This window comes from Mizuhopecten yessoensis, unplaced genomic scaffold (assembly GCF_002113885.1).
Source record: "Mizuhopecten yessoensis strain PY_sf001 unplaced genomic scaffold, ASM211388v2 scaffold4559, whole genome shotgun sequence".
In the NCBI taxonomy this organism is placed as follows: Eukaryota; Metazoa; Mollusca; class Bivalvia; order Pectinida; family Pectinidae; genus Mizuhopecten; species Mizuhopecten yessoensis.
Window position 1 is genome coordinate 230257 of NW_018405607.1, and position 13198 is coordinate 243454.

The 13198-nt window shown below is 35.8% G+C and overlaps 1 protein-coding gene across 3 annotated transcripts in view; it reads right to left on the minus strand.

Moving 5' to 3' along the window:
* The window catches only part of LOC110449313, a 46582-nt gene that overhangs the window by 20592 nt on the left and 12792 nt on the right, over positions 1-13198 (minus strand). For 2 of the 3 annotated variants that reach the window (XR_002462838.1, XM_021496083.1), the window contains exons 11-19: positions 12667-12897; positions 11663-11728; positions 9804-9914; positions 7793-7900; positions 6664-6792; positions 5203-5376; positions 4351-4461; positions 3368-3453; positions 2353-2470 (exon numbers count right to left, since the gene is read on the minus strand). Coding sequence is in view for 2 of the 3 variants with exons in the window: in XM_021496083.1 (XP_021351758.1) it covers positions 2353-2470; positions 3368-3453; positions 4351-4461; positions 5203-5376; positions 6664-6792; positions 7793-7900; positions 9804-9914; positions 11663-11728; positions 12667-12897 (1134 nt within the window). In the remaining variant the exon portion in view is untranslated. The remainder of the gene's footprint in view (positions 1-2352; positions 2471-3367; positions 3454-4350; positions 4462-5202; positions 5377-6663; positions 6793-7792; positions 7901-9803; positions 9915-11662; positions 11729-12666; positions 12898-13198) is intronic. The other variant, XM_021496084.1, reaches the window with a different exon arrangement.

The following is a 13198-nucleotide window of genomic DNA, read 5'->3' on the forward strand; positions in this document are numbered from 1 at the left end:
TCATTACCCTGGACCTTTTGGTTAATCAGAACAAGTCATTTAAAGATTTAAACATATTTGATCCCTGTGACCTTGAATATGAGCAAAGGTCACTCATTTGAACCGACTTTGTTGCCCTTTATCACAGCATGCTACTGGCCAAATATCATCATCCTATGCCTTTTGGTTATTGAAAAGTTGTTTAAAGGTTTTAAACATGTTTGATCCCTGTGACCTTGAAAATGGGTAAAGGTCATTCATTTGAACAAACTTGGTAGCCCTTCATCCAAGCATGCTACTGGCCAAATATCATCGTCCTAGGCCTTTTGGTTATTGAGAAGTTTTTTAAAGGTTTTAAACATGTTATCCCCTGTGACCTAGGAAATGGGAGAAGGTCATCTGTTTGAACAAACTTGGTGGCCCTTTTATACCAGCATGCTACTGGCAAAATATCACAATCCTATACTTTTTTTGTTATTGAGAAATTGTTTAAATGTTTTAAACATATTTGACCCATGTGACCTTGATTATAAGTCAAGGTCATTCATTTGAACAAACTTGGTAACCTTTCATCTGAGCATGTAACTGGCAAAATATCAGTATCCTAAGCCTCTTGGGTATACAGGAGAAGATGTTTAAAGGTTTTAAACATATTTGACCCCTGTGACTTTGAAAATGGGCAAAGGTCATTTGTTTGAACAAACTTGGTAACCCTTTATCCTAGTATGCTATTGTCCAAATATCAACATCATAGGCCTTTTGGTTATTTTAGAGGAAGTTGTGTAAAGGTTTTAAACATATTTGACCCCAGTAACCTTGAAAATGGGTGTAGGTCTTTCCTTTGAACAAACTTGGTAGCCCTTGATCCGAGCATGCTACTGGCCAAATATCACAATCATATGCCTTTTGGTTATTGAGTAGAAGTTGTTTAAAGGTTTTAAACATATTTGATCCCTGTGACCTTGAATATATGTCAAGGTCATTCTTTTGAACAAACTTTGTTGCCCTTATTCTCAGCATGCTACTGCCCAAATATCAGTTATTCAGGAGACATTGTTTAAAGGTTTCAACATATTTGACCCCTGTGACCCTGAAAATGAGTGAACATTTATTTGAACAAACCTGGTAGCCCTTCATCCCAGCATGCTACTGACAAAATACCATCATCCTAGGCCTTTTGGTTATTGAAAAGGAGTTGTTTAAAGGTTTTAAACATATTTGATCCCTGTGATTTTGAATATTGGTCAAGGTCATTCATTTGAAGAAATTTGGTAGCCGTTCATCGCAGCATGTTACTGGCCAAATATCATCACCCTAGGCCTCTTGGTTATTCACAAAAAGTTGTTTAAAGGTTTTTAACATATTTGATCCCTGTGACCTTGAATATTGTTCAAGTGAACAAACTTGGTAGCCCTTCATCCCAGCATGTTACTGGCCAAATATCATCACCCTAGGCCTCTTGATTATTCACAAGAAGTTGTTTCAAATAAAATATTGATGCCGGACGGCAGGTGAGCTAATAAGGTTGGACCTAGTAATCTGATGCCGCTTTCAGGCGAGCCTTGACAAAGCCTTGCAAGGCCTGCATAAACATTTGCAGGTCTGCCAGGATTTATACCCTAAATTGTTACATTTAAAGACAGCCAGCTGGTTGTTCTGCATAAACGAACAGGCCCTACAGGGCCCCAGTACTCCTACAGGGCCCCAGTACTCCTACAGGACCCGAGTACTCCTACAGGGCCCCAGTACTCCTACAGGGCCCCAGTACTCCTACAGGGCCCCAGTACTCCTACAGGCCCCAGTACTCCTACAGGGCCCCAGTATTCCTACAGGGCCCAGTACTCCTACAGGGCCCAGTTGTTCAAAAGCTGGTAAGCTTAATCAATGTTAAATGATATTTTTCAACCTTTAACAAATTTTTCAATAAACAAGGTAAAATCTCACAATTCTCAAAAAGTGAAGGGAAGTAAATCAATATACACACAAACATCACCTGTGCTTCCTGAAAAAGTAAAAGGAGATGAATCAGAAACTGATCACAGCACTTTCTCTTCCAAGAAAGGTAAAGGACGTGCCATCATATTGAGGCAATGCTGTTGATGGTGTATGTCTCTGTGTGACTTAAAGCAGTGTACCCTGTGCTAAAATATTTCTGGGAAGATCCCTGCAACACATGCAAAAACATCACCTACTGTAGCTGGAAAGATAGTGAGAGTTACATGAATATAAAACCTGTTTTCTGAAGTAAAAACTATAGTTAACTCATTGGGTATACCCAGTGCTTACAATTAACTATTGTTAGAAAGAAGTTTTGAGAATTAATGTTATTTCCGTTTTGAAATTCCGGTTTGCTAGTCGTTGTTAGATGTTTACCTGTAGCTCCTGTAAAATGGTGTCACATAGTTCCTGTAGTAGCTGCCATTTCTCCTTTGACTCATCCTCTTGAATATTTTGGCACTGCTCCGCACATAATTTTGAAAGACTTTTTGTCCTGTTTCAATTAAACATAAAAATGTCCCATGTGATTTGGAATGACAATGCTTGTTGAACAGAACATTTACCTTATCTGATAACTTATATTTATTTCAGATGAACAGTTATCCCTATAACAAACCTAAACTGTGATCAACAAAGAAATGCATTATTAACTGCTATAAAGTCTGTCTCTTTGACAAAACAGGATTGTGCCTTTCAATGAGCACAAGAAAGCATTTCGATGAGCATTACATCTCAAGGATAAGTCAGTGCAACATTTAAATAAGAAAAAGTAGATTGCCTTTAATATGATATTGCTTAGTATCAAAGTTTCTGTTAATATCATTGCCTTGTGTCACATCTGTTAATATCATGTTTGTATTAACACCCTTTTTTCTCTCTGTTTATTGTACATACTTAAGTCTGTGTTTTATCATGTGAACCCAAATGAACTCTTAATGTAATGTTTAGATATTATTTGCCCAACATTTATATCACATGTACAAATCACTTGCACTATCTAATATTTAGCTATTGAAATGATGCTGAATTCAAATGATGTTTGTTTTCATCGGTTACAGTTCTTTGATATGTAATATATATAGGATCTTACATAAAATGAAAACAAGATTAAGATCCTTTTTTTATCACATAATCAAGATTTGTGGCATTAATTCGTGGAAAAGGACAATTTCATGCAACCTTGAAATGTAAAAAGCCGCCATTTTGACTCCAGTGCGTGAGTCTGTGACGTCATTTACTTGTCCTAGCGTGACGTCACAATTGAAACAATTGAAACTTACAACCAATCACAGGGCTGATAGGCCACATTACATGGGTTAATACTCCAAAAAATATGACATGGGTATAGTCACTGGGTTACACAGTACACTATGTGATAGATATAATTTACCTGTTACGATTCTGTGATATATAGTGCATCAGCTCATCCACCAGACACCCCACCTTCCTTTCTGATGCTGCATCACTGGCTTCTAACTGTAACAGGAATTGTATGACATCTTTGCCAGTGAGATATCAAATTCTATCAACTAGATAAAACTGATATCTTTCACACTGTGACCGATATCAAAAGTAATATTTGGTATTGACCAATCAGAATGGCACTTTAGATTATTTTCATTCAAACAGCAGATTATCTTTTCAAATATAGATGAAGTGAAAGAGAATAAGTGGGGATTTTTACGTCTTTCGATATACTGTGATACTTATTTCTATATGCAATTAATGATAATGTTTATGTAGGCAAATCTCACCAAATAACAGCACGAAATGTTAGAACTGTTGCGAGTAGCAAATTCAAAATGGTGTGTAGCCTTGTTGTCAACTTAAGGTTTGGAATCGAATTGAAACTGATGACGAAAATCTTTAGAAATATTCATTTAGTATCATAAATGAGTTTCTCCCACAACCACTGCAGGTTCCTCACTCCCAACTCATTGGATAAACCTGCTAGGAGTTAGTAAACATTTTGGTTACCCACTAGTGGGTAACACACTGGACGTGATTTCATTGGTTAATTTTTGATTGATGACGTCACATAACAATGCTTTGTGACATCAGTTTCCATTGTGACGTCATACTCCATGGCCATAGTTTCCCCTGTTGAAAACACACATGATGTATTTTCCAAGAGATAACGTGTTTTTTCAGATAAAATTTGAACGTTATGGGAGAAACAGGTTCCAAAACATTCGATGATTAGTTATCATTAGTTTATCTAACTGTCTGAAGTAAACCTCGTGTCTTTATACAATTTGAAGATTAACTAACTTGAGTTAGATTAACATGATAATCATCCATCAATCGTTTGGGAAACCTCTATTTATCAAAAAACTAATCAGTATGTTAATTAGATGAACTTTTCAAAGTTACCTGTTTCTGTGCTGTAGTCAGCTGTGATTGTTTGAAGTCCACAGTTGTCTGAAGGTTCACAATGATGTCATCTTTCCTCACCAGTGAACGTTCAAGCTCTCCTAATTTTGCCTAAAAAGAACCATTATACTATTGACTACTAGTATATATTTTTGACTAAAATGTTCATGGGAGTTAGTTCCCTTAGTCACTCATCACTAGACGTTGTCGTACAAGTCTTGAATTTTCGAAGCAACACTATTTGTTGATAAAATGTTTTGTTTACTTTGCGTGTCAAATGTATGAACAACCATAGAAAACAAAATTCACGATCCTGTGACAATTTCAAATTTAACAGATGATTTGGTCATGGTTCTATTTTTCTTTTGTCATTGCAACACTAAAGTGTGCTTAGTCAGTTTAAATTAAAAAAAAGCTTTAACATTGAGTCAATAATTCAAATGATTAAAATGCCAGACTGGCTTGTAATAATGTTGTTCACCCATTTGTATGATCGGTGTTAATTGGTTTCTTTCATGTATTCAGGTTGTTTTGGATTGAGATTAAAGGCACAGGACCCTTCTCCTTGCTTGTGAAGAAAGTTTTGTGAAGCAATTTTGTTGAAAGGTACATACTCATCATTTAATTTATTTTATCTTTCAAACATACATAACCAAGTTATTAATTATTTCTTCATTTTAATGCTTATTAGAGCACATATTTTATTCAGTTGTATACAGTATATATTGCAGTTTTGCCCATTTAAATTTGTTATCTGTGACTTTTATTAAATTGCTAAATTTTTATTTTCCAAAACTGCATCGTATACGTACATGCCCCTTATTCAAACCCCTTTGAATGAAATTTGTTTACCTGCGACTTTTTCTTCCATTGTTCAATTTCTGTTTTATAACTTTCTTGTATTCGCGCCTCTTCATCAATAACAGAAATTTCTCTCCGAGTCAGATGTTGCTCAGCCTCTTTCAGTTTTTTCCTGACTTTCACTAATTTATCAATTCCATTCTGTTTTTCTTTTGACAAAGCCTCCTAGAAGAAAAAAAAGTTTGAGATTGTTAAAAAATTGTTTACATGTGTGACATTGTATCTGTTTTACTGTAAAAATAAATGAAAAATAATAATTGGGAAGGGCTTTTCCAAATATAACCATATGAAGAACATGTGAGATAATTTCCATTTTGTTTATTATATTTGAGTGGCGGAATGTAAAATTAAGTAAGCACAAAGACAAAGATTGTGGGTGATGGGGGTCAAAATATAACTGCCTCTGTACACTATCACTTTATAACTTTAACTTTATTACAAGTATACTACATATAGTCACAGAATGTAGGTAACAGGTACCAAGCATAACTCAAATATGTGAAGTTCTTTTAGAGGAGTAGCGTGGAAAACAGTTTTTGTAAAAAGGGGCATAACTCCCATAAAATCGCCAGTTCCAAATATTAATCACAGAGGCACAACTTCAGACTGTATTGACTACACCTGTAAAGTTTGATGAAACTCAGCTGGAAATTGTAGTTGTTCAGACAATACTGTGTCTACCTACAGACACATGGACAGAAAACATGAATCCAGTATCCCCCCTTCCACCCCGACCCCCTAACTGCCTTGCAGGGGTATAATAAATAATACAACATCTATACTATGCCAGGAATTTATCTTCCATCTACCTACACACCAGAATTCAAATGCTTTTAAACACTCTGAACCTTATAGGGGACCGCAGCTATTAGTATACAAATGAAATGAACATGAAATTACCTCATTGTACCCCTGACCATTGTCTAAGCTTGGACATAAACCAAACATTCAAATTTAACTTTCTTATGAATCAGAATCATATCTACAGTCAAAACGGAGGCACGGTAGTCTAGTGGTACTGTGTTGTATCTTTGAACAAGATACTTTACTCCGCTTGTTCCAGTCTACTCAGCTGTAAATGAGTAAGTGGTTGTGCAGTGCTGGAATTGTTGAAATATCGCAGTGAGCGCTGAAATGGCAGCACCGGCTGTATGCTCACCAGGGAGTTGAGAAACATACTGGCTTGTTGCAAAGGCCCTATAACCATGGATAATAATTTGTGAACCGAACTAGGTTGTGATAAAGCAGTATATAAGAACCTCAAAGTATTGCTAAAATTAAAGCTGATCATGTGACCTACATTAAGTGACCAACTGTGTCAAGAGGCCTTTTTTAATGTTCCCTATTCCAGTGTTTCATTATGAATTAAACCTGTGTTATGAGACCACCTGCATTAAGAGACCACTTTCTGGACATTCCTAGGGTGGTCCCTTAACACAGGTTTGACTGTACCTCCAGTTGTTGTATCTTCTCCAATAATTTCGTCTCCCTGGCAATAAATACTTCATTGTTCAAAGTGCTCCTGTCCGAGACACCATCTTTGATTTTTTGCCGTCTGCTCAGTGGTTTTCCGTTTGAACTCTATTCAAAGTCAAATACAAAGAGGTATATGTAATGACTGGCACCTGTCCTTTTCATTTAAATTTTTGCTATCACAATTACCATTTTTCAATGGAGCCAAAAAATAAAATAGTGGTGCAAAACTAGAGTATAAAAGCAAATGCAGTAATTTTTCCCTCTTTTTATAAGTAATTCAATAAATAAAAGTTCTTTGAGACATGAATTCCCCGCCATGTTTCCATATTCAGTTATTACCTATCTATAGAATTTGTTACCCTGAGTAAGGATGGGGTAGTAGCTTGGCTTCTTACCTTGGGACAGAATCAATTAGTGGTTGTTACCATGACGAGGAAAATGAGGGCGGCTTATTTCCATAAGAAGGGGTGAGGTAGTGGTTTGTTACCTTGAGAAAGACAGTATGAGTTTATTGTGACTTTAGCAAGAAAGGAGAGAGAAAGTGTTCTGAGCCAAAGGAATTATATTAGGAGAGTAACTTGTTCCTCTGGGAGTGAATGAGGGAGTGACTAATGTTACTACAGGAAAAAAACGAAAGATTTGACTGTCACTTCAGGAAGGAATTTCTGATTGATTATGTTACTCTAAAAAAATGTATTTATTTAACAATAATTATGAAACAAGTTATTTCAACTTATACTAATCACTCTTGTTGGCCCGGATGTTAGCGCGTGGGGGTTCTTAGTGTGGGAGGAAACCGGAGTACCCGGAGAAAACCCACATGGTCCGGCAGGTGACCCCAACCTTTTCATGTCCGATCGGGGAACTCAAGAATCGGTTACTCTAGGATGGAAAGAGAAAGTTACTTGTGACTATGGAAAGCATTGAGTTGATTACCATGAAAAGAAATGACTGAGTGACTAATGTTACTATTGGAAGAAAAAAGCAAATTGAATGTTATCATGAAAAGGAAGAAGGAATAAGGGTCAAAATCAGATTTGTTTTTAGGAATTAGCTTGTTGCTTTAGAAAGTAATGAAAAAGTGAGGCTGTTGATCATTAATTACCTTGGTAATCAATTTCTGAACAAGAAACATGAAAGGAGAGTACATGTCCTGCTTTCTCAGACCCAGAATGGCTGCACACAGAACAACCTCACAGCATTTACATTCTTCCTGTCAACAAAGAAGAACACCAGTTGTCATGTTAGTCTACAGAAACTGTAGTTTTCTTCATATATTTTTTAAAATTCAAAGATAAAAAGAGTTATTGGACATATATGTACATGCCATGTTTTTTCCCTTTCTTTCCATATTGGCTCTCCTGAAGGTCGGGAATTGAGAAAAAAGTGTACCCTCTGTTACCCACTGCATGATTGTAAGTGACAACTAATGCGGGAAACCCCTTCATGGTTGGGGATTTCTTTTTGTGCCCTCTACTTGGGGACACAAAAGTGACCAAAATGAAGCTGCTGCACCCATTACAATATTTGGGATATTTATACTTCTCTCTATTTCTAAATACCAGTATTTTTTGTTTCCTAGTGTCTTTCTTGGCGAAACCTTACTTTTGGCTTTAAAGCTGAATGTTTGCTGCGGTAAGGAGGGCAATGGATTCTATCCCAATGCTGGGACATTCATAGGTCCTTAAAATGATAGTTGTTATTCCCTACTTCACATTGAGTTCAATAATTAGGGAAATGACAAAAACTGGTTCACCCATTATCAGTATAATGTGACTGGGTGGAATGCTTTGCTAGGTGCCTTCAGCATGGTATTTAAGAGAGGAAGCACTCTAAAGTTGGAAACAGATTTGTGCTACCACAAGGAGGCAAATACACCTCCATGCCCTGCCTCCAGCACACATACGGTGGACACTATACACACATGGAGGCATGTCCTTTAATGACCTTAGCTGTTAAACGACCTTACCTATAAAATAAAATCTGCACATTGGATGTTTAACCCTTTCACCCCTATGTAACTTTAGCAGATTCTATCATGCATTGACCTGGATGAGTCCATCATGGTCTACAGTGGTGAAAGGGTCAATAACAAGTTAGGATGCTTTAGTTTCATACTACTCGGTTTATCAAAATTACATATTCCTTCATTATTGTATTATAATTTGTCATGTACTGTAAATGATTAAATTAGAAATATTTGCATTTTCCCCAATGACTATTTAGAGAAGAAACATGCACACACAAAGTTTTCTTTTTAGATTATATAGAAATTTAAAAACAAGCCATAAAGATTGCCTATGTAAAAATATCCATATATCACATAATCGGCCTGTTATCCAGTTAATTCGCCCAAGTAATATTTTTACATATGTCACTAATGTAATATACCCTGGAGCGTTTTTCATTGGCTGTGCCAGTCAGAAACTGATTGTGACGTCATAACATGGACAATGACGTGTCATAAATTGTGAATGGCGCAACAAAATGTCTGTTTCCGTTTGATTAAGCCCTCTACATTTTGGCTTTAAAACCTGTCAAAATGTTTTCTGAGTTATGTGATAAAAATCATCTTAAATTTGTTTTCATTTCATATGAGCTTTTATGAAACTCGTCTCGAAGTTTCAATTTTTGCTCGCCAAGGTTCGCAAAAATAAAACTCCTAAGACTTGTTTCATGAAATCTCATATGAAATGAAAACTCATTTAAGATCCTATATATCATGGTTAGTTCACAGAGTCACAATACAAACATTTCCACATGTCAGAACCTCCTTGAAGAATTTTGAGGAGTAATAGCTAGCATTTGTTCATCTTTTATGTTTGATGTGATAACCTAACAAAACCCTCTTGAAATTGTCCTATCTGATTGGTCAAACAATGATGTACTGTATAAATAAGTTTAAATTTCTTTTAACAATTGTATTTCAAATTATAAGGAATTATCAAGTTTTTATATTTTGGTAATACCAATTTAAACCTTATAACTAACTAGAAACTTTTGCTGCATTGTTGAACTTCTGGTTAAATCCTTCTGTGAAGAGCAGGAAAATAACACCACCAGGACAATTATACCGGTACAGTAGATCAACAAACTACTTTTTGTGTGAGATATACCTTTTCCATTGTTTCGTTGGTTCTGCCACATAGAGATCCCCTCTTGTGAACACAAGATTTATCCAAGTACCATCTTGGGACGGAAATTCTGGAGCCATCACTTGAGCATGTCTGTAAATCATAATATAAAAAAAAAATGATCATCTTTTAAATCAGTAAAAAAGGCCCAATAGGCCTCAATAACTCACTTGTTATTTATTCAATGTCACTGGCAAAGGAATCTCTAGGACCCTTGGAAATATGTATCAGAAGTTGTTTAAACCTTATAAGACAACTGACCACTGTGACCTTGAAATTAAATGCAGGGTCTTTTAGGCCCTGCAATCCAACATGCTACTAGCACTGGCCAAAAAATATAATTTCCTTATAAAAAAATTGCTTCTTTGATTTACGGAAGTTTTTAAAAGGGTTAAACACAGTTGATTCTGTTGACTTTGAAAGAAAGTCAAAATCATTTATTGGGAATGAAATTTGATATCCTTTCACTCCAACATAGCACAGGCCAAATATCATTACACCAAGTCTCTCTGTTATTCAGAACAACATTTTTAAGAGACAAAAAGAAAAACATGTATTGAAGCCACAGGCACACCAATAATCCCTGCTCTACCAGTGAAGCTTTTAAAATCCCAGACATCAGAGGCTTTAGAGGCAAACATGAGTCAAATAATTTCAAAATGTAAAATAAATCCTGAATCCTCTATGTATCAATCTGACAAAGAGTCCACAAACATAGTCCAATAGAACTCATTTCATTACCAATATTGTCTCAGCCAATCAGGGACTATGGTGGCCATCTTGAATATTGAAAATTAAAGGTTGGTTTGATGTAAAGTATATATAATTTCTGTATAAATTAAATAAAGTGACATAATTACATAAGTATAAAAAGGGTGATAACAGGGTGGTAAATAAGTTGAAACCAAAATACAAATGTATAAATATCAGGTGTGCAACTACCTAACGTATCCATCATGCATAAAAGCATAAAAGTTTTATTGAAATCTGTACATCAAATTGTGAGGAGTAAGTCCAGACAAGATTTCATATATGGACAAACAAATGTAACAGGAGAAAGAGAAATGCATTACGGCAAGACCGGGTTCTACCCCGGGAACCCTCTGAACTCTAGACGGATGCTCTACCAATGGAGCTACCTCAGGTTGCCAAAGATCAACCCAGTCCAGTTTCGCAACACAAACAATTGGACAAGCTTATTACAGTTTGCCCAACACAGACTGGAAGGGAGATGACACAATCTAACCTTCAGCTATGTGACTACCTCTTTCAATGCTTTATTTTCTTGAACCATAAAATTGCGTTCTGTAGAATATAGCTCAAAATGAGATGATGTTGTTAATATTTAACAGGGAACTCAAGATTATTCAGAAATCTGGCACATTATATTGAAGCAATTTTCCAGGTAACAAATAGAACTTTTCGAGCAGTGAATTACGACAGGTCTTTACAATTTATCTTAACCTTAATGGTTTCACACTGTTTATTGTTCAGATATTCACAATAATTTTCTTTGCCAAAAATGGTTTCAGTGACTACAATCACGGACTTAGATAACAATCTAATCTAATTCCGTGCTACAATGAATTAAACAAATTCATTGTACAAACACAGATTTTCCATCTCAAAGCGACAGGTTTCAGCCTAACCCTATTTTACGAACTATTATGTAAACCTGGCAACTTTAGTTCAGTAAAGTATTTGCTTTTCACAAGTGTAAATGTTCGACCCTCATATATAGGGTGTGATGCGACTAATATCCACTGTCATGATAAATTACCCTTATTGTGGACGGTTAACAAGGCCAAAATCAAAATCATGCAATACAAATTTCCAGTTACATTTTTCATAGTCAGAATCGGAACTCCCGCTTTAAGGTAGCAGTGTACAGTAGAAATGGCCCGACTCTGAAAAACAAGGCACATGTCGAGAAAGTAAACACAGCGGATTTACCCTACACAACACATATATACATGTATATATATTTGTTAACTGCATTATATTTACAATACATATGTAATAGGGTGATTAATATCTTGTTTTATATAATTTGTATGTATACATGTCTATTTGTTTGTGCCCAAATTGTTTAGAGTGTGTAAAAGAGATATGTGTGTGTTATAGGTTACAGGGAGTGATTATTTGATTACTTACCTGTATTTCTATTTTTACTGTAGAGTAATTGTAGTCTTTTAATTTGTGTTTGTTACAGAGTGTAGGTGTTTTAACCTATGTTGAATAAAGAATTATTCACGACAAATAACGACTTGGTGGTCAATTTGATACCCGGTTACACATATAAAGTACTGAGAAGTGTATAAACCTCTTTTTTCTATGTATGTCACTTGTGTGAAAACCATGGTTACCACATCAAAAATTACCAAAAAAAGCTATTTTTGACCCAAAATTTGACCCCCGCAACTACAATTTTTTTCGTAATTTCTGTCTGAAATTAAAGATTACCTACTTTGTTGCAGAATTATCTGGGTCCCAGTAAAGTTGTCAAACTTGATATTTTGCAATTTTGCGTTGTGTGCTGTTGTCTAAATTTTACCTGCTGTAATGCTAGCTTTTCATGTGTAAGCACCCTTTCGGATTATGGCCAAAATTTCATTCTCGAACCAAAAACATTTTTATTTTTTTCACAAATGTGAAGCTCACATAGCCCACTTCATCATGCTTACCTGGTATACCAATTTTAGTACAGTTTTATTTTTATATTTTTTTTACATATTATACAGGGGTTAGCCATTTAACAAAAATATCACCCATGACCACAACCCTCTACTGTACACAGCTACCTAAGTTGGATTATCGCTGTATCTAGTTTCAAATGACAATATACCTCTGTAAGACTTGTTTCTATTATATCCAACAGGGAAATATCCACCGAAGTGTCGACCAGTCTCGCTAGCTCTACAGCTGATTCCAGCACAGCGACTTCAATTTGGGTCAGGGAGAAGAATGCAACAGGTTTCCTCTGCTTTGCTCTGTTTGCCTCCAGAGCACTCTCCAGTGACCTGTAGGACCCAGACTTCATCAGGATCTCATACATAGTCTGGTTACAAAGGATGGTCTGAAAATAAGCAAAATGACCTTGACCTCAGAATATTTAAACGACCTTGACATTGAATTTTCTGGTTATGGTTTCTGTCAAGGATCCCTGTCCCACTGCACTGTGTTTTTTTTTCTCTATAAACAGTTACCTCCCCTTAGCTTACTTTTAACTTTAGCTCTAGAACAGTTTGGCCAAGACACTTCCAATGATCAGGAAGTAAAATCGGTTAGAATGATAGTATAACAGTCTGAAGTACAGGGTTCAAATCTGGGTCTAGTTCCACTGATGATATTTTGTGTATTTCATCTTTATTCTTTCT